This window comes from Danio aesculapii, chromosome 21, assembly GCF_903798145.1.
Source record: "Danio aesculapii chromosome 21, fDanAes4.1, whole genome shotgun sequence".
Taxonomy (NCBI): Eukaryota; Metazoa; Chordata; class Actinopteri; order Cypriniformes; family Danionidae; genus Danio; species Danio aesculapii.
This window is the reverse complement of record NC_079455.1, coordinates 24234141-24261909: the sequence shown is the minus strand read 5'-3', so window position 1 is coordinate 24261909 and position 27769 is coordinate 24234141. Positions and strand designations below refer to the sequence as shown.

General features: G+C 37.1%; 3 protein-coding genes across 4 annotated transcripts; 2 read left to right on the top strand and 1 right to left on the bottom strand.

Moving 5' to 3' along the window:
• Positions 1-2822: 2822 nt before the first annotated feature.
• kcnk12l (potassium channel, subfamily K, member 12 like) lies at positions 2823-4730 on the top strand. The gene is made up of 2 exons (XM_056446931.1): positions 2823-3168; positions 3721-4730. The coding sequence occupies exons 1-2, from the start codon at positions 2823-2825 to the stop codon at positions 4728-4730; spliced, it is 1356 nt and encodes a 451-aa protein (XP_056302906.1).
• A 4296-nt stretch (positions 4731-9026) lies between these two features.
• Positions 9027-14723, bottom strand: ppm1nb (protein phosphatase, Mg2+/Mn2+ dependent, 1Nb (putative)). Of its 2 annotated transcripts, none has more exons than XM_056446874.1 (6): positions 14000-14723; positions 12993-13564; positions 11826-11943; positions 11569-11683; positions 10057-10120; positions 9027-9955 (listed from the first exon to the last, which is right to left on the bottom strand). In XM_056446874.1, exons 1-6 carry the CDS (start codon positions 14409-14411, stop codon positions 9929-9931), a joined length of 1308 nt encoding a protein of 435 aa, XP_056302849.1. In that variant the 5' UTR covers positions 14412-14723; the 3' UTR covers positions 9027-9928. The 2 variants fall into 2 exon arrangements, with proteins under 2 accessions (XP_056302849.1, XP_056302850.1); XM_056446875.1 differs by having other exon boundaries at positions 14006-14723.
• Positions 14724-15721: 998 nt separating this feature from the next.
• On the top strand, positions 15722-27407 carry rtn2b (reticulon 2b). The gene is made up of 7 exons (XM_056446614.1): positions 15722-15820; positions 17672-17879; positions 21729-21867; positions 24914-24983; positions 25132-25178; positions 25404-25462; positions 26458-27407. Exons 1-7 carry the CDS (start codon positions 15808-15810, stop codon positions 26546-26548), a joined length of 627 nt encoding a protein of 208 aa, XP_056302589.1. The 5' UTR covers positions 15722-15807; the 3' UTR covers positions 26549-27407.
• Positions 27408-27769: the final 362 nt, after the last annotated feature.

Genomic DNA, 27769 nt, shown 5'->3' with positions numbered 1-27769 from the left:
ATCTCTAAATGCACAACTTGTCCAACCTTGAGGCGGATGGGCTACAGCAGCAAAAGACAACACCGGCTTCCACTCCTGTCAGCTAAGAACAGGAAACTGAGGCTACAATTCAGACAGGCTCACCAAAATTGGATAATAGAAGATTGGAAGAGCGTTGCCTGGTCTGATGAGTCTCGATTTTCTGCTGCGACATTCGGAAGGTAGGGTCAGAATTTGGCTTCAGCAACATGAAAGCATGGATTCATCCTGCTGTATCAACGGTTCATGCTGGTGGTAGTGGTGTAATGGTGTAGAGGTTATTTTCTTGGCACACTCTGAGCCCATTAGTACCAATTGAGCATCGTGTCAACGCCACAGCCTACCTAAGTATTGTTGTTGACCATGTCCATTGCTTTATGATCTTCTGATCTTTAGCCATCTTCTGATGTCTACATCCAGCAGGATAATGCGCCATGTCATAAACCGCGAATCTATGTTGAATCTGTTGTTGAATCTATGCCAAGAAGGATTAAGGCAGTTCTGTAAGCAAAAGTGGGTCCAACCCGGTACTAGTAAGGTGTACCTAATAAAGTGGCTGGTGAGTGTATATTATGTCAGGAAAAAATAAATATTAAAACCCTATAATATCCTATGAACTGACAAACATGTCATGGTAAGAAGACCAGTAAAACAGTAGAACATGAACGTCCAATAAACCTCAACTTAGGTTAAAACAAGCATTTCTTAGAGTGTATCTGAATCACTGACTGTCACCATCTTTGGTATCTCTATGAAAATTCAACTTTCACACAGTGGGAAACAGTCTACAACTGGCTGTATAATGCCTAAATATATCCAAACGCTAAACCTTATAAAATATGTCATTTTATCTGAAATGTTCAGCAACTATCGCTCAACCCTCTTATGGGTAGGGCTTAACAGTAGGTGGTTAGACCTCAGTAGTATTTTATAGGCTATTATTTAATTGTATTTTTAACACTAAAAATCTCCATTCTCGAAATTGCAGAGGTTTGTTCTTGGCTTTGCTGAGTTTTTTATTATTTCTAACCTCTATTCAACGTTATTCTAAAAATTATTTGTATTTTTCTGATATTTTTATTAATAAATAGTGTATAATTTACAGTGTTTACAAAAGAGTTAACGTTAAATGCACGAAGGTTATATACTGTCATGTTTGCAGGTAGCTAATATTTTAACTAGGCCTACAATCAAAACTTGTTTATTTTATTTTAACTTTATTTTTGTTTATTTTACTTGTTTAAGTTTATTTTAATGAAGCAAATTAATGTGCTACATAATTTGAACGCCACATTCCAATGACATTTATACATTACTTGAGGGGGCCTAATGAAAAGATGAAAGGATTGTTGACCATTTTCAGTACATCCAGACTGCTGAATAAAACGCGGGTACGAGGATTGGCGTGACACGCGAGGTGCCAATTTTAATGGAAATACCAGGTCACGTGCATATCTCTTTGATACATATTCAGACACATTTAAAGATAAATGTATCAGATTTATATACATGAAATCACCCTGTGAAAACAAAAGTTCCATGAAATAATGAGGGTGGATTTACGTATCAACATGTATTGATAAAATCACGAAAAAAGACTTAAAGGCAACAACTTGTTGCATCCGAAGGAACGAGAGATCTTCTTATCTTCTTTTTTTAAAGGAAACGAAGGATTCTGAGTTAAATTATGACATATTCCCACAGATATTACCAGTACTACAAGCCTATCGGCTCATCACCCCACCCCCCATATCTCTCTCTCTCTCTCTCTCTCTCTCTCTCTCTCTCTCTCTCTCTCTCTCTCTCTCTCTCTCTCCATATTTTGTGTCAGCTGCATCATTCAATCACGCACTGCCAAGGATTCACACTTGCCACGAATAAAAGGCGCCTTTCAGGTTAAACTAAACGTTTCCAACACTTTTGATTCTTTTAACTCTAGTGATTTTGTTAGAGGATTACGGTGACATCAGAGGTGCTCTTCATCTAATATTTCATGTACAGCCAGGTAAGTACCCTTCAATTTCTTCACTTTAAAAGTTTTGTCCTGATGAATTTAACTGGACAAATATGACCGACTTCCTAAATATCAGCTATATTTATGATAAAATAATCCAATTATTTATCAGTAATTCAAAATTCTATCATTTTAGTAATACTGCTCTTTAAAAACCTAAAAATATATAATTTTAAATATACAATATGTGTATGATAGACCAATGCTCATTTTATGTGTGCTTGATAACTTATTTTTAAATCAGTCAGAATCTAGCCATATTTTAATTTGTGTGATTATGTACTCTTTCTTTTAAGTATTATTACACTAATTTAAGTAAAACAGCAATATGTATCCCTTAAACAGCTCAAGGATGATTTCACAACAAGACCACAGCGTTATGTCTGACTGTTGCAGCACCAGCTATACTTGGACAGCGAGATGGGGAAAGATTACAATCTTGCGCTTGCCTGCCTACTGTTACCTGCTAATCCAAAAGGTGTATCTTGAGGTCTTATTTCCTGGACCATGTGTCATTTTACCTGATAACCTTGCTTTTTACCGTGGTCTTGGTCTCTGGGCTGCTGGAGAAAGTGATGCAGTTATGATTCCAGCAGAATGAAGAACTTTGTCCTGTGCTCCTTCATATTTGAACTGCATCTGCGTGCAAGAGCATCACGCAGTTTTCATGTGACTCTGCACCTCATCTAAGGCTGCTGTGGTGAGTGTGTGACAGAGTGTTTGTGTTGTGTGTATGAAAGTGGCTGTGCATGTTTGCCTGTTCTTGTCATTTCCTGCTGATGGTCAAGTCATGCCACGTGGAAGAGATGCCAGCAACAGCTGTTGCCTCCCACTTCACCTGAATGAAGACAATGCCCGTTTCGGCTTGTTGGCAGCCCTCATCCTGCTCTACCTGCTGTGTGGCGCGGTGGTGTTCTCCGCACTCGAGCATCCCTCTGAAGTGCAGGCTCACCAGCGCTGGGAGGAACAGCTGGCCAACTTCACAGAGCAAAACAGTGTTCATCTCAAATCACTGCAGGTCCTGCTCAGACAATATGAGGAGGCATTTGCAGCTGGGATCCGGGTGGACAAACTTAGGGCCCGCTGGGATTTCTCAGGCGCCTTCTACTTTGTTGGCACAGTGATTTCCACTATAGGTGAGTAATGTTGCATTTAGATTTGCTTATCTGCAAACCAGCTTTCCAAAAGAGAATGCCAATTAGAAATAAAATGAAGAATCAAGTTATTAGTTTAATACATTTTTATGCGTCATTATTAAATGGATAATTTGATTGTTATATTTCTAACTGGCACTCCAGCTCCCCAACAAACCAATTCAATTCAAAGTGTTTTTGTCATATGCACAGTAAGGGAAGTGGTTCCATGTACAATTCATAGACAGAAATTCTTATTTTGCTGTCCACACTGACACACTTGACAACTGTTTTTAAACTGTTTACTTTCAATGCATGCAATGTTTTGGAGTGACATGAGAGAAAACAAAGATTTACTCTTTAGAATATTTATTAGAAAACAATGGAGTGTTTCCAGCGGTTAACTTTTATGACAAATAAAGAAATATTATATTGCAACATCAGTGAAGTCACCAAATATTGTTGCTCTCCAACCATATATAGTTAAAGTGCACCCTTTTTTATAGTAATTTATCCATTGACCAAATTTGGCTCTGTTTTCATATCTCCCTCCAGGTTTTGGCATGACCACTCCTGTCACCGTTGCAGGTAAGATCTTTCTGATATTCTACGGACTCCTCGGCTGTGCAGCAACAATCCTTTTCTTCAACCTGTTTCTGGAGCGCATCATTACGATGCTGGCCTACATTATGCGCTGGTGTCATGAGCGCCAGCTTCGGCGCTCTGGCGTGGGAGGAGAGGAGGCCAGAAGTGAGGACGACAGTCTAGAGGGCTGGAAACCTTCGGTCTACTACGTGATGCTCATTCTGGGTATCGCCGCCCTGCTGATCGCATGTAGTGCATCTGCTTTGTACTCTGCCATGGAGGGCTGGGACTACTTTGAGTCCTTGTACTTCTGCTTTGTGGCCTTCAGCACTATTGGCTTTGGGGATGTAGTAAGCAGCCAGCGGGAAAACTATAAAGCTCAGGAGGCCTACCGTTTCGGCAACTGCCTCTTCATCCTGATGGGTGTGTGTTGCATTTATTCCCTGTTCAATGTCATTTCCATCATTATCAAGCAGACGCTCAATTGGATCCTCGGCAAGCTGGATTGCAGTAGGACCCAGTGTCCCTGTCGTGGTCGTCCATACAGGAGGCGAGGTCGGGCCTGCGGTTGCTGCTGTTTTCCACGTATTCCCAACCAGCGCCACAACCACCATCCTCCAGCAGGAAATTCCCGACAGAGGGCACAAAAACGTAACGCCGTGCACCCTGCCCCGGCGAATGAAGCGTCAGGAAAGCGCTTCACTAATGCATCAGTGGAAACAGTTTGTGATAGTGAGACTGATGCTGGCTTAGGACCAGATGGAGGTTATCTGACAGGGCGCAGACTGTCTGGAGAAATGATCTCAGTCAATGACTTTATGGCCAACAAGGTTTCTCTGGCCATTCTGCAGAAGCAACTCTCAGAGACCGCTCACGGTAATCCAAGACAGAGCCATGTTCGCCAGAATGGCTTCTCTGGTGGAGTGGGAGCTTTTGCTATCATGAATAACCGCCTTCAGGAGACCAGCGTGGACAGGTAGCTTGCTTATACAAAGATGATGCTGGACATTCAAACACTACTTGCATATAAAGAAGATGTCTATCTTTCAGAATGACTTTGAGGATGAGAACAGCTTTAAAATGCAGGACATTTAATGAAAAACTGGATGCAGATATGTAATTTACAATGTAAGAAAGCTGAGATGAAGTTAATTACAATGTTAGGCTATTAAATGACATTTATATTCATATAGCTAATTTTTAAGAAGAAAAACAAAGTTCAAGTTTGGTAAAAGGAATATTTCACTGAAATTGAAAATGAAGGCCAATTCACATCAACACAGGATTGCAAGACTTTGTTAATCTCTTAAAGACAAAATAAGATATGTTTTGATGAATAATAGCCTGTTCTTATGTAAATATACTGTATGCCTAAACAGAATTAGGTTTGTGTTAAGTATTAAGTTCCCTTTAGAAGTTTGGGATTAAACCAATTTATTCATTTTTTGAAATGAAGGGACAGAAATCTCTCAGGTTTTCATTAGAGATGAACAAAAGTCTTGTGAGCTAGGAGTGACGAGGGTGAGTAAACGATGACAGAATTGTCGCTTTTTAGTGAACTATTCCTTTAAGAAACATTTTTTTAAAGTTTTTTTTGGAAAATACATATGGTGTGTAAGTCTCACAGTCAAATACTGTAGAAATGTTTAAAATGCCAGCTATACAACTTAATATGGTGAATTCAGGCCAATTAGGACACTTTTCATTGGTCATTTCAATGGCAAAAGTGTGACGATTGACCTGAATTCACCCCTAGTATTTATATATTTCAGAATATTTTCTAAATGAAATGACCGGTGTAAGCACTTATTTTCCCAGGTTTTGTTTGGAATTAGAATTAAAAAATTACTCTTATTATTCCTGATCTAACTTTTTCCTATCGGATTTTGGAAAATTGTTCAAATTTGTTTATTTCTGAACGAAATAACTTTACTGTCAAAAGTCCCTAAGGTGTTAGGTATTCTATACACTACCTGTCAAAAGTCTTGTCGCTTATCCAAGTTTTAGGAACAACAAATAATAACTTGACTTCTAGTTGATCATTTGGTATCAGAAGTGGCTTATATGAAAAGCAAAAGCCTCTAGATTACGCTTATTTTACCAAAATAAAATATGATCATGCCTTGATTTTTTATTATTTAATTAGGACAGTATGGTCTGACTTTGCTGAGACAGAAGTCTTGTTACTTAACAGAAATAATGTACAGTATAGAATATAAAGTCATGGTGCAGTGGGAAATAAATTAATATTGTGTATGACTCCCATGAGCTTGGCTGACTGCATCCATACATCTATGCAATGACTCAAATAACTTCTTAATAAAGTCATCTGGAATGGCAAAGAAAGCGTTCTTGCAGGACTCCCAGAGTTCATCAAGATTCATGGGATTCATCTTTAATGCCTTCTCCTTGATCTTACCCCACCCCAGACATGCTCAGTAATGTTCACATCTGGTGACTGAGCTGGCCAATCTTGGAGCACCTTGACCTTCTTTGCTTTCAGGAACTTTGATGTGGAGGCGGAAGTATGAGAAGGAGCCCTCTCTAAGTAGAATTAGTCCTCTGTAATGTAATGGGCAGCACAAATGTCTTGATACCTCAGACTGTTAATGTTGCCATCCACTCTGCAGATCTCTCACACCCCCACACTGAATGTAACCCCAAACCATGATTTTTACTTAACCAAACTTGACTGATTTCCCTGGGAATCTTGGGTCCATGCAGGTTCCAATAGGTCTTCTGCAGTATTTGTGATGATTGGGATGCAGTTCAACAGATGGGAAAAATCTAACTTCTGCCACTTTTCCAAATGATCAACAAGGAGTCACGTTATTTTTTTGTTGCTCTTACAACTGGGACAGGTAGTGTAGTCTTCGGTAGCTAAGCTGACTGGGAAATTAAGTTCAGAGGTTTCAGCATTTAGGCCTACTGCATGCAAGCAAAATTACATTTACTACTGTAACACAGTTGCTTAATTAGTTTAACTAATTACTCAATATACATGAAGATCACAAGGACGAATGTTAGCATTAATGAATGGCTCAGTGTTTAAGAGGAGACTTTTATTTCTCCCTTTTACATCATTATAAGCAAACCGTGTAATTTTAATGGTAACACCGCTTCTCAGAGTCATTTTGATGCTGAAGTGATTGGCCGGTGTGGTGAGCAATCACACTGTGCTTCTGGAGAGACCCTTTAACAGCTCTTCACGAAAACAGACTGATTTTCAAGAGGCAGACAGATGCAGCCTCGCCACTTACAGACAGACAGTCCCCGGAGGAAGAAACACAAGTGTCAAATCGAAAGGAGATGGTGGTCAGTATTATTCATTGTTTAATCGTTTCTTTCACGCTGCTGCAGCCATGTTGATTGTTTTGAGAAACATCATCTAAATTGAATACAAATACACTTTATTTAATGGGACAGGGGGCCATAATCTATCAAAATACAAGTCATCTACGTTAAATTTTTTTGTAGATACCTTGTATAGGTTTTGTAAGTACAGTATATTGTAAACAAAAGTGTACTACTTTGTTTATTTTGGTATCAGCATGTATGTTTAAATGAAATAACTACTCACATAATTTCACATCTGTGTTACAGCAGTCTCTTGTCATTCATCGAGCTTTTTAAGGTTTCTGAGTGACTGAAAACGCTGTTTTGCAGATGTCAATGACAAATAAATATGGGCTTGCTATCTGGAGAGTGCTATTGCCGCCCAGCGGATAATAGTGGTACTGCTTACTCAGGATAGTTAACCCCAAAAAAGAAGCTTTTGCTGTTCATTTGATCACCCTCAGGCCATTCAAAATGTCAAAATGTAGGTCACTTTTAGTCACTTTCTAACCACCAAGACCAGTTAAGCAGCTGGAATAGCTGGTTTTAGATGATCCTCTAGAGTGATTGAATAGCACATTGTATTTTTTTAAGTGAACTATTTAATTGGGACGTTCTACCAGAAACGTACATTATCTGTCCCTGACGTTAAAACATAAATACAGTGAATAAAAATCATTTCATCCCAAAAATGTCTAAAATGGACTGGTGGTTGATTTCTGTGAGTTGTTCTGTAAAGGAATATGTCATTCATTTGGTTCTCAGATTTTTTTCTTTATGAAAAACACTTTACACTGTACAAACACTATCATTGTCCTTGTCCTCAGCCCAACTGAACCTACAGCTTTAATAGTTTTGTTATGCTAAAAACTGTAATTCAGAAAAAAAACACAGAAATTGCAAGTTTAAGTTGTTATCATTCACAACAATTGATTATAAACATGAAATTACGAATTAATTCTAGAAATAAATACTACAAATATATAATACAAATGAATGTACAGTTGTTCCCATGTTTCTGTCAGTCCTGTCACATTTGCATTAAACTTAACATAGAATGGGTGCAATACACATTAAAGTCTATGACTCGGAACTGACATCATTTGACAGAGAAGAAGCTGACAGTCATCAAGGATGCAATGATCAATGATTCATTGAATTGTATGCTTTTATGGCTGTTTTTATATGATTTATTTGAGGACGACAAGCTTAAGTCAGGCCCTGTCACATTTTTTATAAGTGAAAATGTACGTTTCTGGTAAAATGTCTCAATTAAAGCGGTTTGGGGTTCACCCCAAAATGAAAATGTACTCACTGTTTACTCAACTTCAAGTGGTTTCAACCCTTTAAGAGTTTTTCTATGTTGAACACAAAAGAAGACATTTTGAAGAATGTAAGAAACCTGTAACCATTAACTTCCATAGACAATACCAAGGAAGTCCATGGTTAGCAGTTTCTTACATTTTTCAAAAATTTATTTTGTATTCAACAGAAAAAACCCCAAACAGGGTTGTGACAAGTGAAGGTTGAGTAAATGTTGCCAGAATTTTTTAGTTTTGCCTGAACTATTGCTTTAAGGCCTATTCCCAGCAAAAACGATAACTATAATGATATATAACTATATTTAACGTCAAAACTACTTTAATTGGTTCTTGGCTGTCAACATTTTTCAGGTTCAATGTTTATCAGGCGGAAATAAATGGAATGTGATTCCAACAATCTTATTATTTTATATAATAATGTAGATTTGGCATTGACTTTTAAATTCAGAACTATGTTTTAAACCATATCTTTACTGTTATTGTCAATGGTGTACAGTAAAAATGGGTCTTTTATGCTAAAATCAACAACATAATATATGACTACAATTATCAAAATTGTCTGGTTATGTAGCAGGGCAGACATATAATAATAAACAGAAATATGAATATGACTCGATCTGTTTATTTTACTACTTAACCTTCAACCTTTATTTTAACACAAATATTGCACAAGGTCTGTCAAATGTGCACAAAGATCATTACACAACATGACACAGCACTGCATCAGTTCATTTGCTAGTCATTAGGAAATATCTCAGTAATGTTAACACATTTATATATTGGCATAATTTCAAAGAGGTCAGTAAGGCAACACAGTACAGATCATGCAAACGGAGCAGAGCGTATTACAGGAAACAACTATTCAAAAACAGGAAAAGTTGCACTCTGTGACCATATTATGGGCCTGTAAACCCCAAGATGTGTTGTTTTTAAATAGAATTAGCTTCTTAGAGATCTTCTAATGTAAAGTTTGAATTCTTAAAGCAATAGTTCACACAAAAAGATTATGAATATTTAATAGAATTGTTTGACTATGTGCTGTAAATCATTATTAGGTGAACTATTCCTTTAATAATGCATCAGTGATTTGCTTGTTGCTTGAGTCCAGAGAATAACCACAAATCGATATTTTATGGCATCACTTTCAAAAATGACCTATCATATGCAAAGGCTGAAGATAATCTCAAAGGTTTATCATCACTGCTTGAACACTGTACCTGAGTATTTTCGATTGTAAGACTCATTGAATACATTTGGTAAGGAAAATACTGAACGTATCACAATCTAAAGAATCAAAGTTATATACAGTCATTATTGTCCTGCAATGTGGCACAGCATTGCTTTTTGCAAGTTTCAGATCATTCAGGAAACATACAAAAAGACTGAAGTAAAATGCTTGATTGTTGCTGTCCATAAAGAAGATCTTTTCTTTTTTATATATATAAGCTTAAAGACAGAAAACTGATCACCTTTAGTTCCTCAATCTAACACATCCAGTAAATGCTTAAATAAGATGGACTCTAATTGGCATCAGTAGGACTGAGTTCCTGAAAAGAAACAAGGCAAGAATTCATATTAAAATGCCTAAACTTCAGTATACAGTAATGATAAAAACATTACTCATTATTATCATGACAAGGAAGCTTACCTGGGGTAATCTAGATCTTCGAGCCTCTTTTTGTTGATAGTAGGCAGAAATTATACAGTTCCGCCTGCAAATAAAAAAATTGTAAAGCTTAGGCATGTGTTCAGTTGTTCTACATATGATTTGAGCCCTGCTTGTGGATCTGATTGGTGCTTCGCTTTAGTAAAGGTGTCTGGATCTTGAATCTGAAAGCAGCTGCTGTGTACACAGGGTACCTGGACATCATTCAGCATTTCAAGGGTGGATGTGTCATTTTAGCAGCTTTAATCTAATCCAATTATTTTCTAATCTGTTACATGAAAGTTTGATGATGCAATAAATCCATTTTACACTTCCAAAACTAGAAGAAGAATAAATTAACTCCTAATTAATCATTGAAACAAATATTCTGAGACTGTCCGTGTATTTAAATACATGTCTGAAAGGCTTCTACTGATATAAATGTTATTTAAAATATTTGTAGAAGATGGTATAAAATTGTTTCCCAATTCAGTGGATCTTGAACTTGCTGATAAATTATTAAATTAGCATTATTAAGATAAAAAGAATTAAGCATTCTAATAGTTGCTTCTTATATTGCAAGTAATACCTTGATATTTTAAATAATATTACTACTAATACTTATAATAATAACAACAATAATAATAATTATTACTATTATTATAATTATTATAAGTATATTATTATTATACTTATTAGAACATTTTTCACAATTGTTAATGATAATAATAATAATTATTCATATAATAAATATAAAAAGCATTTATTTTCTACTGTTTCATTGCTTTTATTATTATTTTATTAATAGCAATCAAAATAGGAATAATAAATAGGTAATATAATAATTGCTTCTTAACCATTATTCCGATTATTTGTGCACTTCTCTTGGTGATTTTAATTTGCATATCTGCTCTCCTAAAGAGCCTGTGGTGAAGGAAATATTACACATTATTGATTCATTTAATCTAACTCAATCTGTCTCAAAGCCTACTCATAAATTTGGACACACTTCAGATTTGGTATTATCTTTCCATATCAAATATAGATATTGAAGATGGTTATCTGTCAGATCACAATCCAGTTGGTTTTAATATTTCAATTCCCAGCCCCTTTTTAAATAACAAAACACCAGACTGCCGTGTTTGTTGCCTGAATCCTTCAACGGCCAGTGATTTCATTAAGGCTTACTCACTATTTCCATCTTTGTCCTTTGATTTGGCAATAAATGAGTCAATGTCAATATTTAATTCCACCTGTAATGATATCATGGAGTTGTTTTTAAATGTGCTCTATAAATAAAGCAAACAAACAAACCACAATAATAATAAAAAACTATAATAATAACTAAATTTATTAAAAGTATTAAAAATAAAAATAAAATAATGCTAATTAAAAGCCGTTCAGATCAACTAGAAGTGTGACTTATCTTTCTTATGCAACAGATTTACTAAATATTTCAGTGTAAATCAAGCTATTCTGAGCAGAAGTAAAGCATGATATAAAACATGTACTCACTTGCTTTGAAGGCCGCCTCCTGGTGGAAGTCCAGGAATCACCGTTGAGGCCAGCACTGTCAAAACTGACAGCAGATCAGGCTCATCACCTCTCACGCTCAGCTCTTCAAATATCTCTGCCAAGGAGACATGCATGACAATGATTTAATTCCTTATGCAGACATGCAAAGACTGGTACCATTACTACTTGTAGTGCAAGTCATGTCTTAGGGTCAATAACAACAACAACAAAAAAACAGATTTATTCAGATGGTTTACCAGCCACTTTGGACTCCAAAAAGTCCTCAAGCTCAGCCTCCTGGTGCAGTGCTTCAGGTGACAGCTGGGGGGCGCCAGGGAAACATACTAGAATGATGCTGATGTTATCAAGGCTCCCCTGTTAGCAAAGACACGAAGAGACATAAAAAAGCAATTCATATGATTTCATCGCTAATCTGAGCAGCATCTTTTCTTCCGGTGCTTCTTTAGACAGGACAGGCAGTCGCGTGTCACTAGCCTTGAGGCTTTTGTTTTAAGGACAGCCACCTCACGTTGATGATTAAGTGGATTGGAGTTGGTGTCACTAATGCAAACCTTATCCTTTATTTCTTAGGGATGTTGTAGGTTGTCTCTCCCTACACGGCACAATGCTTGGCAGAATGTTGTAATCTCCTCACACCATGGCTAAAAGTAGTTTATCCCGTACAGCTTAGCGGCTGAATACAGCTTCGCTTTGCAATGGTGGTCGAAAGTGCAGCACTGACAAAGCAAAGATCTGGCTTACTGCGCAGAGAAAGATGTTGACATTTTCAGGTCAGCACGCATCCTTTTCTGCAGCCTAAAGGCCATTCTGTGTTTCTCTTACGTAATGCTACAGCCTGGCTTAAGTCAGCTTGCAGTGTCATAGCCAACAGACTCTAGATTTTGCATTAGAAAATATAGTTGACCACTCCAATGCTAAAAACTCTATGGCTTTATTTTTTATATATATATATTTTAGACAATCTAAAGCACAATTTAAAGCGGCTTGATATAAGTATGTTGCTTTTGAAGAACCATGTCCTTGAAGGTACAAACTGCAATGATACAAATTTGTTTCTTTGTTTGTTGTTTGAAGGTACAATTCTGTTCTATAAGAAGGTACTGCCCAAGTGATAAGGTTTTGTACTTTTTTTGGTACAACATTGTACCATTTTTTTCTGAGAGTGTATACATCCATGGCCATCAAACATAAGCACTGTATGTACAGTTTTGGTGGTAAATCCAATGTGATGAAATGTGAACCAGGCATTTTTTTGTCCCAGTTTTACCCAGTGAAAGAGCAGTTACCAGAACCGCTGATAGCATGCCTAAGTTATGGGAAGCTATGGGAAAAGAGACCTGAATTTGCATGAAAGGTAATTGGTCTAAACCAAACACTGCATAAAATCATTTACTTATACTAACCTTATAGAGGCAAAGGTCGATGACTTGGGAGCAGACCTCCCTCAGGTCTGTGCAGATACGCAGTCGGCTATGTACGAAGGCACAGAGCTCTTCATTACTGACAGTGTCCCACACACCATCACAGGCCAGAATCAGAAACTCATCTGCTGGCGAGCGCTCCACCACAGACACTTCTGGTTCTGGTGATACCATCTGTTCTGTGACCGGCCGCCACTCAACTGTCTTGTAGCTGAAGTCCCCCAATGCTCGAGAGACTGCCAGTGAGCCATTCACTCGCTGCAAAGTAACCGATCCTCCAGCACTCTCTATCCTCTCCTTCTCACCCGGGCTGAAGGGCTTGTGGTCCTCTGTCGAAAATGCCACTCGCCCCGCACGGCACAGAACAGCCCGAGAGTCCCCGCAATTCACAAAGTAGATGTGGTGCGGAGTGATAGCGGTGGAAACGACAGTGGTCCCACCTCGCTCCCAACCCTCACGGCAGGCCATGGCATGAAGGTGCTTGTCCATAAGAAAGAAGCCCTCCTTGATGCCCTCAGTGACCCTTTCCACATCCTCATCTGCTCGGATTTTGCCTGAGAAGTAACCGCTCATGTCACAAATTAACCAACACAATCTAGTCTGCCATTACCAGTGCAGGACCTATCAGTAATCTTCAAACAGATCACATTTGCTTTATTCACAAATGAATCTAAAGGCTTCATTAGTGAAGATTGCAAAGACAAGCCGTTATGTGAAAATAATTGCGTTTCCTACATAGGGAACATGTTGTACACCTCAATTAACTTGTCAGACCGCAGCCTAATGAAGTAATTATGTTGCAGTGGCTTTGGTTGTACAGCAGGTCTACAAATTAATCCAGTCTCAAGAGATTGTCTCAGGTGTAATCTAAAGAGATCAACAATGAACACGTGAGGTGATGATCCGATCTACAGTAACATTATGTACTTTATGTATCTACAGCAGTAGAAACAAAAGGCCACCTGAATTTAGGACAGCTTGTTGCTCACCTGTACCTAAGATGTGATCAAGTAGATTTCGGGAGCAGTTCTGGGCCACAGCACTTCCGGCATGTCCATCGAAAACAGCGAAGAACGCCCAGTGGGACAGTTCCCCTCCTAGCTGAGGGAAGCAATTGTGGAAATCCTCCATGTGGGCCCTCCAGCCCTGCATACTAGCCAGGGCATAGGTAAGTCCCCAGGAGGCACAACCCTCTTGCATGTGCTTGTCCAGAACTGGCCGGTCCAAATAGGGGCTAGGGATCACTCCTTCCTCCTCTGCCCCCTCTTCGCTTTCGGACAGCTCCCCTGCGCCTCCCCCTCGTCCCCCTTTAAAAAAGGAGGTGACCCTTTTTTCCGTCTCCTTCACCAGCTGCCTTACAAAAGCAGGCATTTCAACGCTTCCTTTCCTAGATGTCCTCATGATGTCTTTTTTGCACTCGTTTGAATCCGTTCACGGCCTCCACCCTGTGCTGTAGCTCGCTGGCTTTGGTTTGGCTGTGTGCAGCCTTGCTGTTCAGGGCCTTCACAGCATTATCTCCCGGGAGACTGATTCTGCACCTTCAAGCATCATCGAGTGATCCAATATAGAATGGTTGGTTATCCCTTCTCTCAGTCTACCCATTGCTACAGATCTCACTGAGATCTAATCTATCTGTTGTCACGGTTGCTCCGTCCAATTTGATCCACTTTTATTGCCTTCCTCTCCTATATGTCAGTGATATTCCCTCTCTCTAAGCTTTCTCTCTGTCTGAGCCCGTTATTTTCCTGTCATCCCTCCGATTGGCTGAGCTATTTCTGTGCACCAATCATCTCGCAGGCCCTCCCTCTTGTTGTACACACCAACATGCAATCCTTTCGCAGAGTGGCTCTCTCTCTTTCACATGTTCAGTGCCTCTCCCTCTCTCCCTCCCTCAGCTTCTCCTCTTGAACCCCCTCTGTTAATCATCTGTGCTGAGCATTTGATAATTTTGGATTACCTAACATGCACAGATTAATGTGCATAACAGATTTTCACAGTAGCCCAGCATGAGGGAAAGACATGGAGAAAGAGGGACGGTGTACGTTCCATTGCTCTTCTTAAAAAAGGTTATGTTAGCCAGATTCAGTGATTCACATTAAAGAACACGGTTCGCCTTGAGCAGAATTCATAAATGGCATATTCAAATATGAACTCGGGAGACTCTAACAAGGGTTGTTTCAGACAGATTAGTGGATTATGTAAATCAAAAATGCATTCATAAACATATTATTACGTAACAGGATATTTTTGTCTTTATAACTCTTCTTGTATGTCTGCGGTTTGACACAAACAAAAATGTCACATGAATAAATGTGTTTGACAGCAGAATAATGATCGCATCGTTCTGATAGTACTGACTCATCTGCTGGGTCAAGCTACCTGAAAAAAGAGAGGCCTTTTCATTACTGAAGTAATATGTAAAAAAAAAACACATGCATCCTCAGGTAGGTGTTAAAGGCTAGCTTTTTTGCTAGTATGTCGGAAGATAAAGCACAGCACTCTTTGAGCAATGTCTGAGCAATTTGCTCGTATCTAAGCTTATCCATTTCCCTTGAGATGAAGACTTGTCTGCACACAAACACATGCTGACGTCTCAGGTTCCTTAAGCTCAGAACAGCTCATAAGGGAGTATAGCTGTGTGTGTGTGTGTGTTTGTAAAGATGGGGTGTCCAAGTGGTTGAGATATTATTAGGTCAGGCCAACCCCTTCCTGCTGACAACGCTAAGATGGCCAAAAAAAGCCCAGAGGGTTCGTGGAGTGCTAGGAGGAGAGGGGGTTTGGTGTGGAAGCAGCAGAAATGGCCAGCAAAGGTGAGAGTCTTGAGCAGGACTGAACAGCACGGGGAATCAAGCTCTCATGAGCTGTATTGTTTACACGTGTAATGAGCTGGTACACGAATAGCAGGTTGGCAGTAACTGAGGTAGGTTGGCGGGAGGATAAGAGATCAGATTGAAGTTGAGTGGTGCTCACTAGAGGTATACTGTAGTAATGCTGCTGACTAGTCAGCACATCATACAGGACTTTTCCCAACGGGAGTTTGGCAGGCCGATGGGATCTGATGGATGGACTACCTTCAGGAGCGGAGTGAAGGATTTACATTTTGAGGCAGAGGGAGAAAAGGAGTCATTGATTTCTGAATGAACGAGGTGAGATCTTCTCTCAGTCTTATTTTGGCAGTGCTGGCAGATGTCTCCCCGGAGAGATTCAATCTGACCCAGCCATGTTAGGCTGCAGTAAAGTACATTAGCAGGAGGCCTCGTGGAGGGTTTCATGCAGAGAAGATTTTTGAAGGTTTGGACTGATCTAATAAAGGCTCATTCGGCTTTGCACCAGTGTGCACACAGCATTCGTTCAAGATTTGCACCTGCATTTGGAGGATAATCAGATTCAACAGCTGTTGGGCTCTGTTGGCTTCACAAGAGAAGGGGCGTGCTAATGCACACTGCCATTAGCTGTTCTGCCCTGATTGTGTCCATGTGCTCTCAAACACTCTAAAGAGCTTCTTGGTCATTTATGTCATGTGTTTGTCTTAGTGATGTAACATTTGCACTAAATTAATGTGCAGTTATGTGATAGATGAGCTCATGGACAACTGCAGTGGACTTTGGATTCAGATTAGTCTATTTGTGTGTGTAAAAAAAAAAACTGAATGTGATTACAGCCTTGACATGTCTGGCACAGCCTGGGGTGTATAACGTGACCAAGCTGTTGGACAATTGCACGATTTCATCAAGTGTTTCTGGCTGAGTCTGCCTTGATGATCACATGTCTGCTTGTCATAAAAATCAATGCTAAATGAAAACCTCTGGCAGCCTCCATCAATTAGTCAATACATTTAATTTATAAGTTAAGTCCTTGACAATATTAAGGCCAATTTTTCAGTTTTACCTTTTCTTTTCTCTTTTCTCAGTTTTATTGTGCTGTTTGAGTGTTTTTAGCCTGATTGATTTCACACTGTCTGACAAAACCAAAATACCAAATGCCTGGCAATGTCTAGCATGACAAAGTATATTTTTAAAATTCTGTTTTTAGATGCTTACTGGATATAAACTGAACCCCTCTTATTACCACTGCATCACTTGCACACAAACAAAGTGAATTCTGGCTGGCTAAATTACATTAGCATTAACATTATCTTTAAAAGTTAATGAAAATAATCTGTTTATGCTTTATAACATTGTGTTTGGTCAATAAGGCAGCATTTTAAACATCATTCTAACATAATTACCTACTTTTATGAAATTAGAAGTCCTACTGAACTGAAGCCAGTTTTCAACTATTTTCATTCAATCCAAAAAAAATTTTACATTTAGAGGACAATAGACATTTAATAGATTATATAAATTATTCATTCTAAAGTGAATTAATTTAACTAAAGATATTGGACTGGACCTCAGAATAGTGGAAATTTGCATTTGATTGTAATTTCATTGTCTGTGGCAGGCAGTGTAACACAAATTGCCAGACACCCGGTGGAAACATGCACATCTGACCACACAAATACTCCACTACAAATCCCCCTTGAGACCGACTTCAAAGTAGTACTCCATAGTCTTTGCATTTTTTCCCTCAGTCTCTCTCTTTCCATCATTCTGCCTGATGATTTGTTTATATTTTTATTTCCCTGACATTTCACACATTTTTTTTCTTGCCCTCTCTAGTGTTGGATCTGATATACTGGCGGAATTTGGCAACCACCGGGGTGGTGTTTACAGGTTTGGTTGTGGGTTTGGCTTCGTTGTTTCAGCTCAGTGCCATTACAATCCTGTCCAACCTCGGTTTGGGCATTATGGCCTTTACCCTCCCTGTACGCTTGCTTTACAAAGCCATGACAGTTACCCGTCTCAATGATGGATCGCATCCCTTCCAGTGAGTATGCTGTGCAACTAAAACAATAGCTATATACAATTATAACCTGAAATATGTAACAGATATTTTTGTTTGCTTAATTTATGAATTAAGGTGACTGTAACAACAGGAATAGTTTCTCCCACTCCACTTTTTTTTCAATGAGCTGTGTTGTTGTTTGTGGCTTTATGTGCATTTAAATCACTGGAATGGTTGTTTCAAAAACACTTTTGCAACATTTTAGTTCTCTTACTTCCCTAACAGTATGTAATTTTTTGTGAAGTAAAGTTCATACATTTGAATGTTTTGCAAAATAGACTGAACTCCCTTTATCTTTCCATATATCTTCTTAAGGTCCTCAAGAAATCAAAACTAAGCATTCTGTTAGCTCACATTGTTATTTTTGTTATGAACAATTCATCTGTGCATGCCATTAAGAAGTTAGCCCTTTTAATCTTTAATTGAAATCTGAAAATTCACTTCCTGTTTTTTTTTAGTAAATTTGTCAGATTACACATATTTTAGGAATTGGCAGTGGCTAACATATTTAATCACGCAGCTCGAACTGTCAGTTTTGACAACAAACAGAAATGGTGGACAGGAGGTGCCTGTTGTAATATCTCTCCGCAAACCCTTTCCCCATCTTTCTGAATGAAATGCCTACTTTACTACAGCCATTCAGCTCGCAGTAGACAAAACAAGCCACGAACCCTGTTGGCTCATTTAATATTCTGATTCTCTAGGAACTGTCACAATAAGAAAGAAATGACGATCGCAGCTTCCAGTTCATGGGGACTTGAAAGGGATAGAAATCAATATTCTGTCTTAAATTACAAATTTTTGACAAACCTGTATGAGTTTTCTGTCTTCTTTTGAACTAAGGAAGATACACTGAGCAATGTCGGAAAAATCTGCAATTGACTTTCAGAATATTTCTTTAAAATAGTTTTGTTCATATGGATGTAAATGGCTGCATTTTTCCAACATTCTTCAGGATATCTTGTTTTGTGTTCAACAGAAGGTTGAAAATTTAGAACCACTTGAGTAAATAGTACGGAAATTTTCCAACTGGGTGAACTATTCCTTTAACAACCATTCTTGCGCCGGTGGTGTAGTGGTTGGTGCGTCGACTCATGCACTCCGGTGCTCACGGCGACCCGAGTTTGATTCCCGCCTCGCAGTCCTATGCCGATCCTTCCTCTCTTTCTGCTCCCTATGCTTTCCTGTCAATAATATCTACTGTCATATACATTAGAGGTGAAAACAAAATTTGTCTTTAGGCATGTTTTTTCCTTAATTAATTCTTCTTTCAAATGGTAAAGAAATATTAACCTCTAGAATGTGGATGGATCTGTTGGCCTGCTTAGAATTTCCACCTGGAAGAGTATACACCATCCACTCACTTTAGACGCACTCATTTCAACATATTACGATTTGGGAAACACTAATTATAATTTTAAATATTATTTAGGACTGGTATAGTTTTCAAATGTAATACTCAAAGAGGTTTGAAAAATCAGCAGTTACTTTATTTTCACTGATAAGGTTAAAAAAAGTAACTGTTAATTCTGTGCTAATTCTTGACTATTCTAAAGCATAAAAACACCATTATATGTTTGCAGATATTTGAGAAACATGCTAAGTGAACATTCTTGTTTATCTAAAAAACAATGCTAAAGTCAGATATTTTCCTTTGAAAATGTGCTTTCCGTGCCGAAACGGCTGTCTTCATTTTGGTTATTTTAACCCACCCAATGCCAGTTTAGCCAAATATATTTCAGCACACCGGTTTGCCTTGGTGGAAAACAATTTATTTCCTTCATTCAGTCATGAAGGCTCTCATAGTGTCGGCTACTAAAATGCGACCTCTGGTGAACAGTAGCAGGCTCCAAAATGAGATGCAGATTCAGAGTTCCACATGAAGTTATTAATTAGCAAATAATATAAATATTACAATAGTTGAGCAGGTTACATTGTAACCCCATGGCTTCCGCTACATTCATTCTTCCATGGCGGGGCGCCACGCCAAAATTGATCCCGCCCCGGCTACATTACAGCTTCTCATTCAACACATTCAGTCATGTTTTTTTTTTATAGTGGGGGATAATCACACCAAAGCGTATTAAAAGGTAAGGGAATTATAACATCGCAAACTTTTCTGTAACAGTAGCAGGTGACTGAGACTGACAGGTGCGTGATGCGTGAGTCCAGAAAACACGATGTATAGCAATTTCACTTTACTTCAGGACGCATTAATACCGCTCTGTAGGTCTATTGGAAACATTCATAAATATTCCTTGCAAATCAAATAAATGTTGCATAAACGCACTAAATCTCACTTCAGGAGCGTTTATTTAAGAGCGCACAAGAAGATCTGCGCTTGAGCAGCGTATATTTGAGGGGGCGTGCAAAAAGTTTTGTGCATGAGCAGAGGAAAACAGTGTGCAAGCAAAGAGATTCGCATGCTTGTAGGCTATTACATAAATGCGAATGCAATCTTGTAATACTGCGCTCACGACATTTCTCATTGAAATAACGCCACAGGCAGTTGGTAGATCTGTGTAAAAAAGGTCCGCCGCCACAGCTGGAAAAGATCCTAGAGGAAACATTGAACCCCGTGTCCTAACAACACTCTATGTGAAGAAATTTGCAGTGATAAGCAATTTGGCTTTTTGCACCAGACGAAACACGACATATATTTAAATACAGCCATTCAGATGCACAGAATATACACTTATTCACAAAATGGTAACGTTTATAAACGAATTAATACACATTAAACCTCTTAAACATTATTATATGTACATGCTGAATGATTGATATTTGTTTTGTAACTTGGCTTGCACTGAGTCACAGTTCTAAACTTCAATTTCAAATGGTTTATTTTATTTTCAAGATCTGAGGTGAACTATCTGCTGCTGCTTTCAGTAGTATGGCAATAGATGTCATGAAAAATGCCATTCAAACTCACATTATTAGCATTTAACACTGAATAAAGCAATAAAGCATTCAGAAATAATTCAGTTAGCCTTAGCTTTTAGGCTCGATATTCAAGTACACTCACGTCAATCTGGCAACCCGAGCTTGCGTTTGTTTTGATCCAGGAGTGCAATACCTAGTTCAACCACTGGGTGTCAAACTTACATACTGCATTTTTAAATGCATTTTTTAATTAATAATGCTACTTGTATGATATAATTGAAATGAAGAGTTCTTTTGCAAAAACAGCTACAGTTTTAGAATAATTTTGCAATTGAATGAAACAATCCATTGAAATCCATTGAGAAAATGAAATTGATTGCAGCTGAACAAAATCTAGAAATTTTTTGACTGATGAAAAATTTAAATCAACACATTTGCAACAATATATAGTTCATGAGTGCTATTAAACAACCTATCCCTTGAATTTTCATAAATACAAGATACAATATACTGCATAATAGTATAACATTATAAATATATTGATAATGTAATAATAATTGGCATTGTAAGATACTGTTAATGTTTTCATTCTGTAATCATTCTGTGATGGCAAGACAGAATCAATCAATCAGTGATAAAGTTACTGTAGTTCAAATAATCATTTTATGCAATAACGCAGGTTTTGTCATAGTCAGATTGTTGTGCTTTTGCAAAACAAACAAACAAAAAAACAACAACAACAACTAGTTTTAATGCTTAAGTTCATTTTGATCTATCAAGTTAATGAGGAGTTAAAATATAAATTCTTGAGATGCATACCAGATGTGCAGATTTACAGCAAATATTGAACCTTTGGCAGGAGCTTGATGTAGGGAAAAAGCAACTCACATAAGTCAGGATTAATACATGTAATCTTTCTCAGCTGGTCCACTTTTCTTTATTAAAAAGGTCATATTTGGATGAGGACCACACGCTGACAGACGAGGACACAGTTCGCATGGCGGAACAAATGGTTCTGCTGTTTGCAACGGCTGTCAGTGAGCTGAAGAGGCTGTTCTTCATCGACAGCATCATGGACTCAGTGAAGGTCTCTCACATGCCTTAAATATCTCACCTCAGAGCAGCTTTTACACTTGCACTGCAATTTATGACCTACTTTCACTACATCAGGGGAGACTTCTGGCTTACGCTATTAGCAGGCCCACACTGAAACTGTGTCCACAGAAATCTGCAAAAAAGAGTGCCGATTGTTGAGCCCATCATTCATTGTATTTACCTATTGTGTTTAAATATATGAGCAATATCACAAGAGTAGCAGTGCAATATGGCTGTATATCGGCACTGGTGGGAGGCGTGCACCTTAGTGACGATATACAGCCACATCGCATTGCTACGAGTGTGATATTGCGTTCATAAAACAGTTTGATGGCATAATCGTGTATATAAAAAAGAAAATCAAACACGGAGAGTCTTAAAAACCCTTTTGTATGAGGAACTACTTTCTTCCGCCATTCCTTTACATCTGCAGATGATGTCAGAACAGAAGAAACCGTTACTAATTCACAAATGTCACTTTAGAGCTAGTGTTTGAATGATTCTCTAGCGTAATGTCTAAAGTGATGACAAAACAGATGATTTTGCTCACATTTTAAGATTATAAGGCTGAACGGCATGAAATGCCATCAGTCTACAGAGATTTCTCAGTATTTCTCTGTTGCAATCGGGATATCACAATAAGTAACCTCCAAAAAAAGCAGCTCAAACACTACCAGATTACTGTTGCGTTTGCGATAAGGAAAAACACTAAACACTTGTGGGCATTTCTTCTTTCTTTCTGTTTACTGAACTAGTCTGCAGTAACGAAATCAGAAGACTCAGAAACAAACAGATGGCCAACCAAAAATTAACTCAAGATTATACAAAGAGTGGCCAACACAAAATACATACATTCCTAATATGTGAGTCCCATCTCACACTCAACACACTTCAATTACTATGGTATAAATGCAGTACTACAACATACGAAAGTGAGAGATCAACTTAGAAGGTCACTTACCAGTTTTATAATGATTTGATCAGCTGTAGTTTAAAATAATGCTGGATTTTTTCTCCTCTAAGGGCTTATTATGCGGTCTCTGTCTGTATACAATAGTTGCAATCTAAACAACATTCTCGCCTAAAAAAGCCTCAGACATGCATTATGTTATCCAATAGCTCCAATATTTGTCAAACTGTAGTGTTTATTGATCTGCTGTCACTCTATGTGGGTGGAGTAATACAGAAGGGTGAGGAGGCTGTAGAGAATATTGAGATATTTTGCAGAATATCATACTGCTATCAGCCAATTAGATTCGAGAAACAGACAGAACTGTTGTATAAATTTAATTATTCAGTATTTTATATTTATTTTTTTTATTTTACAGAAAAAAAAGATGATTTAGATTTAGAAATAGATGTTGATGAATAGACGATTTGTAAAGTCATACTTTATTCATCTTTTAGCGGATGTATACAGTACAGTAGGTTACTTGAGATCTGCTGTAGACCTACCAAATGCACTGTTTTAAGTGATTAGTTATTTAACTTAAAAAAGTTGACTTTGCCTAATAATTATGCACATAGTTCGTTTACTTTAAAAGCAACTAAACTAAGCAACCCTAAACAGGTTAACTCACCCTTAAAAAGTAACATCAACTAATCACTTTTTTTTTTTTTTTCACAGTAGTACTATTTAGATTTACATTGTAGACCTTAAATGAAAATTTCTGTAAGACGTTTTCAGCTCTCAAAATCATTCGAATAAATCTGCAGAAGTTCTGTGCAGAAATAGCAATGTACATCCACAAGTCTGGCCCTTGTAATTAGTCCTAAACTGTTACGCCATAAAAATCTACTTTTCTAGTCATCTCAACTTACAGTTGAAGTCAGAACTATTAGACCTCCTGTATATATCCCCCCCCCCCCCCCCCCAATTTCTGTTAAACAGCAAAAAGATATTTTCAACACATTTCTAAACATAACAGTCTTAATAACTCATTTCTAATAATTGATTTCTTTTATCTTAACAGCATGACAGTACATATATTTTACTAGGTATTTTTCAAGATACTAGTATTCAGCAGTTTAAAGGCTTAACTAGGTTAACTAGGCAGGTTAGGGTAATTAGGCAATTTATTGTATAAGGATGGTTTGTTCTGTAGACTATCGAAAAAAATATTGCTTAACATGGCTAATAATATTGACCTTAAGATATTTTTTAGATAATTTAAAACTGCTTCTATTCTAGCCAAAATAAAAACAAATAAGACTTTTTTCCAGAAGAAAATATTATAGGAAATACTCTGTTAAAAAAAAAAAATTAATAAAATCACAGCAGGGCTAATAATTTAGATTTTGATTCGTAGCTTTGAAAAGTAGCTGAAACATGATTCACTTATTAAAATAAGTTAAAGTAACATAAAAACATTAGTTGACATCTTATTGTCGTATCATTTTTTTACAGTGTCAATGTTAATCATTCGCAAAGGTGTCGGGAGAATAAGCCTGTGTGTAAATTAAGAAATTCATATTTGGGGAAAAATTCATCTGACCTGGTACAATATATAGAGTGTTTTCATAACTCATCATCATTCAGCCATGATGGAGAGCAGAATGTAAACAACACTGAACCAAACAACACTTGCATATATGATTACATGCTGAAAATGATCAATTAATGTCATGATTTGGCCTATACTATACCAGGTTAGACTAAAGTCAGAATATAACCTATTAAACTCAGTCTGTCAAAATATTTGACTTTTTCCTGCTTACTAAGCCATTCTTAAATGATTTAGAAGCTTCTATGCATTTTCCTGTGGTTTAGATAGCATACATAAACAGAACAACATGTTCAGTCATAGATTACGATACAGTCCACTGCTGGTGTTTACATCTGAGAATCTCCATCATGGCTGGGCATACTGTACTGTACGGGTAACTGACTAAATCATGACATGTGAAACTCTATCTCTTAATTTTGCATGGTTGATCTCCTAACAGCAACTCACATGTGAATAAATGTGATGGTAATCTGAAGTAAGAATGAAATAGAATGTTTTTATCTCAATGACTGTATATTTTTGTTTGTGTAGTTTGTTGTGTTCCTATATTTGTTGACCTATGTGGGGGTCCAAGCCAACGGTCTCACGCTGGTGATGTCCGGTAAGAATATCCCATTAATTTTGTAAAGTTCAACACAAATCATGGCTAATAATTTGACTGAACATTTAGTCATAATGAAGTGGATCATACTTTATTAAGTAAAGGTGTTTTGTTGTTAATTTACAATAATTGTTTGACCTCTTGACAGGTGTGATATGCGCTTTTTCTCTGCCATTGCTGTATAAACTCCAGCAGGTAATTCCCCAGCAAAGAATGTATCACAGAATGTTCTTATTTGGTTCCCCTGAAGAAAAACCCAAACAGGAACCACATGGGAATGTTAGGGGAACGTTCTTTGTTTGATGTGTGCCTTAGTTGGATTTTGCACATTGGTTTATATTCAAATACTTATAATAAAAAAAAAGTATTAACAGGTCTAGACTGTTTCTGACTTGACAGTTATGTTTTTTTTTTTTACAGGAGAGGATCGACAAGGTGGTAAAAGCAATCAAACTCCTTGTGGAAAAAATCACTGAAATGTAAGTCTTTATCATTCTGGCATAATAATGAAATCTGTTAAACTTAGAGTAAATTTAACAATAAAAAGATTAGTTTGCTATTTTGTAATCGCTTGGGTACAAGGAACAGTGTTGTTGAAAATATTGTTGATGAAAAAGGGTTGTTGAATGAGACGACTTCTCAAAATTCTCTGTTTCTCTGGACTTGTTTGACAATTTTTTTATTTTGTAAATTTCTCATTACATTTATTTCAAATTTATAATAGAAGGTTGTGTTTTAAACCATTTTTGGCATAAATAACAAAATACACCATATTTTGAGACCATATATTGCCATATTTCATATGTTTATGTTCATTTTTATATAACACAACACTAATGTTTTCACTTCAGAAGAGTTAAAATATCAATATTTGGTGAAGTAACCCTGATCTTTAATCTCAGCAATGAAAACATTTGTTTTTGTGATCAATCAAATTTAGCAATATTTTTTATTGAAATTCGAAAGAAATGTTATCTGACCTTGGATAATTTACAATATTAAGAATAAAATATTTACATTTGACTTAAATACATGCTTATTACATCCAGTTCATCCAGAGGAAGATCTCTTTTAGTTCCCCTTCAATGATTGGTGGAATTTTCTGTATACAGCATTATGGGTAATGTAGTTTTTCTGCACAAAATATGCTAATAAACACAGATAATGTCAACAATCAATTGGATCTCAAAACCAGTTTGCCTAGTTACTGTAAAAATAATTCAATATCCCTGTTGAGAAAATGAATGACGTTTTTACACCCGGAACCCGACTGTTACACTCTGTAAATCATGTAAATTATTTTATTAAAAAATATATAATAATAAATCAGTTGTGATATTAATTTAACCTTTAAATGTAATTTCTTCTTTCAGATAAACAAACAAAAGCCAAAACACATTCTGTATGATGTATTTCATAATATATGTTCTCTATTTCATTTTTTTCTTTTTTTTTTTTTTACTTTCCCCCCAAGGGTTGATCTTGTGGTTTCTCTGGCCAAACCTTCCCCAGCCCCAGCACCTCCTCCTGCCCCTGCATTAAAACATAAACAGAAGACTAAATGAACAGAAGTGTGGTGAGAAGCAGAAATGTGGAGCTCACTGAACAAACAAAGAAAGTCTTACGGTGCAGCTGAAGTCCTGTATGTCAGACAGGTTCAAGGGTTTGAGGCTTATGAATGAACATTATGTTTTACAGTAACACTCAAGGTGCTAGGAGACACTTCATTAACTATTTTGAAAATAATTAAAGCGACAGGACACCAAAAAAGAAAAGAAAACTCATCATTTACTCAGCCTCCACTTATTTCAAACCCATTTGAGTTTATTTCTTCTGTTGAACACAAACTAATATAATTTGAAGAATGTTAAAAAGAAAATCGCCATTGATTTCTATATAATATATAGATTTTTTTTTTCAACAGAAATGAAAAAGGGATTTGGAATCACCTGAGGGTGAATAAATGAGTGCATTTTCATCTTTGGGTGAACTTTCCATTCATTTTATTTAACATAAACTCTCTTTTATAATTAATAACTATATACAGATGTGTAATATTTATAATTACTGGTTCATTTTGCCTAACCAAGCTTTTTTTTTTTTTTTACACTGATTTTCATATTAAATGGTGAACCTATAGTGACAGTTGTAAGTATGTTATTGTCCACTAGAGAGCGCAATGCGACCACAAAATCACGACAGTTCTGGGTCAAGTTGTAGAAATTCTGCCATGTAAAACTTTTTAAAACATTAGAGCTTAAAGTGAGGATGTTTGGTATTTTATTCAATATTCAATACGTAATGTTTTGCGTTTCAGATTTAAAACTAATTTATGTCACTTTAAAACAAGTCATGTTTTGCTTCCCTGTGTTTGTGCATCTTTTGTGCGACATGACCCCAAGTAAACACGTGTTTTCAATGTTATTTGCCTTCATATTTTTTGCATCTGACAACATAGTACAAAACATCACATCGTATATTTTCTTAGCTCAGAAATGCTTCTTTTGTGGCAAATTAGCATCTGCTTGAGGATGTAACCTCGTTCAGAAAGTCAAAACGTATGCTGATTTCAAAACATTCAATTAAATACTGCTTGCAGATGACATGCTGAACAGAGACAGATAGAAGATGGCCTTTGATGTTCAAATGCGGCCATGCTAGGGTGGAGATAAACAAAATCTGGTAATTGTCTTCACAGGCTTTTAAGAGAGTACCATCCGTAAAATGACATTGCTTCAGAATTTATGGAGGGGTCTGTTTAGAAAGCACGAGAGGAACATTTTGCA

Excerpts from the sequence above, each read along its gene's own strand:
- kcnk12l (XM_056446931.1), top strand. The coding sequence starts at position 2,823 with ATGCCACGTGGAAGAGATGCCAGCAACAGCTGTTGCCTCCCACTTCAC. Across the intron at positions 3,169-3,720 it reads CACAGTGATTTCCACTATAG|GTTTTGGCATGACCACTCCT; the intron begins GTGAGTAATGTT and ends ATCTCCCTCCAG.
- ppm1nb (XM_056446874.1), bottom strand. The coding sequence starts at position 14,411 with ATGAGGACATCTAGGAAAGGAAGCGTTGAAATGCCTGCTTTTGTAAGG. Across the intron at positions 11,944-12,992 it reads TCGACCTTTGCCTCTATAAG|GGGAGCCTTGATAACATCAG; the intron begins GTTAGTATAAGT and ends CTTTGCTAACAG. Across the intron at positions 11,684-11,825 it reads TTTGGAGTCCAAAGTGGCTG|AGATATTTGAAGAGCTGAGC; the intron begins GTAAACCATCTG and ends TCTCCTTGGCAG.
- rtn2b (XM_056446614.1), top strand. Across the intron at positions 24,984-25,131 it reads TCTCACGCTGGTGATGTCCG|GTGTGATATGCGCTTTTTCT; the intron begins GTAAGAATATCC and ends ACCTCTTGACAG. Across the intron at positions 25,179-25,403 it reads TGCTGTATAAACTCCAGCAG|GAGAGGATCGACAAGGTGGT; the intron begins GTAATTCCCCAG and ends TTTTTTTTACAG.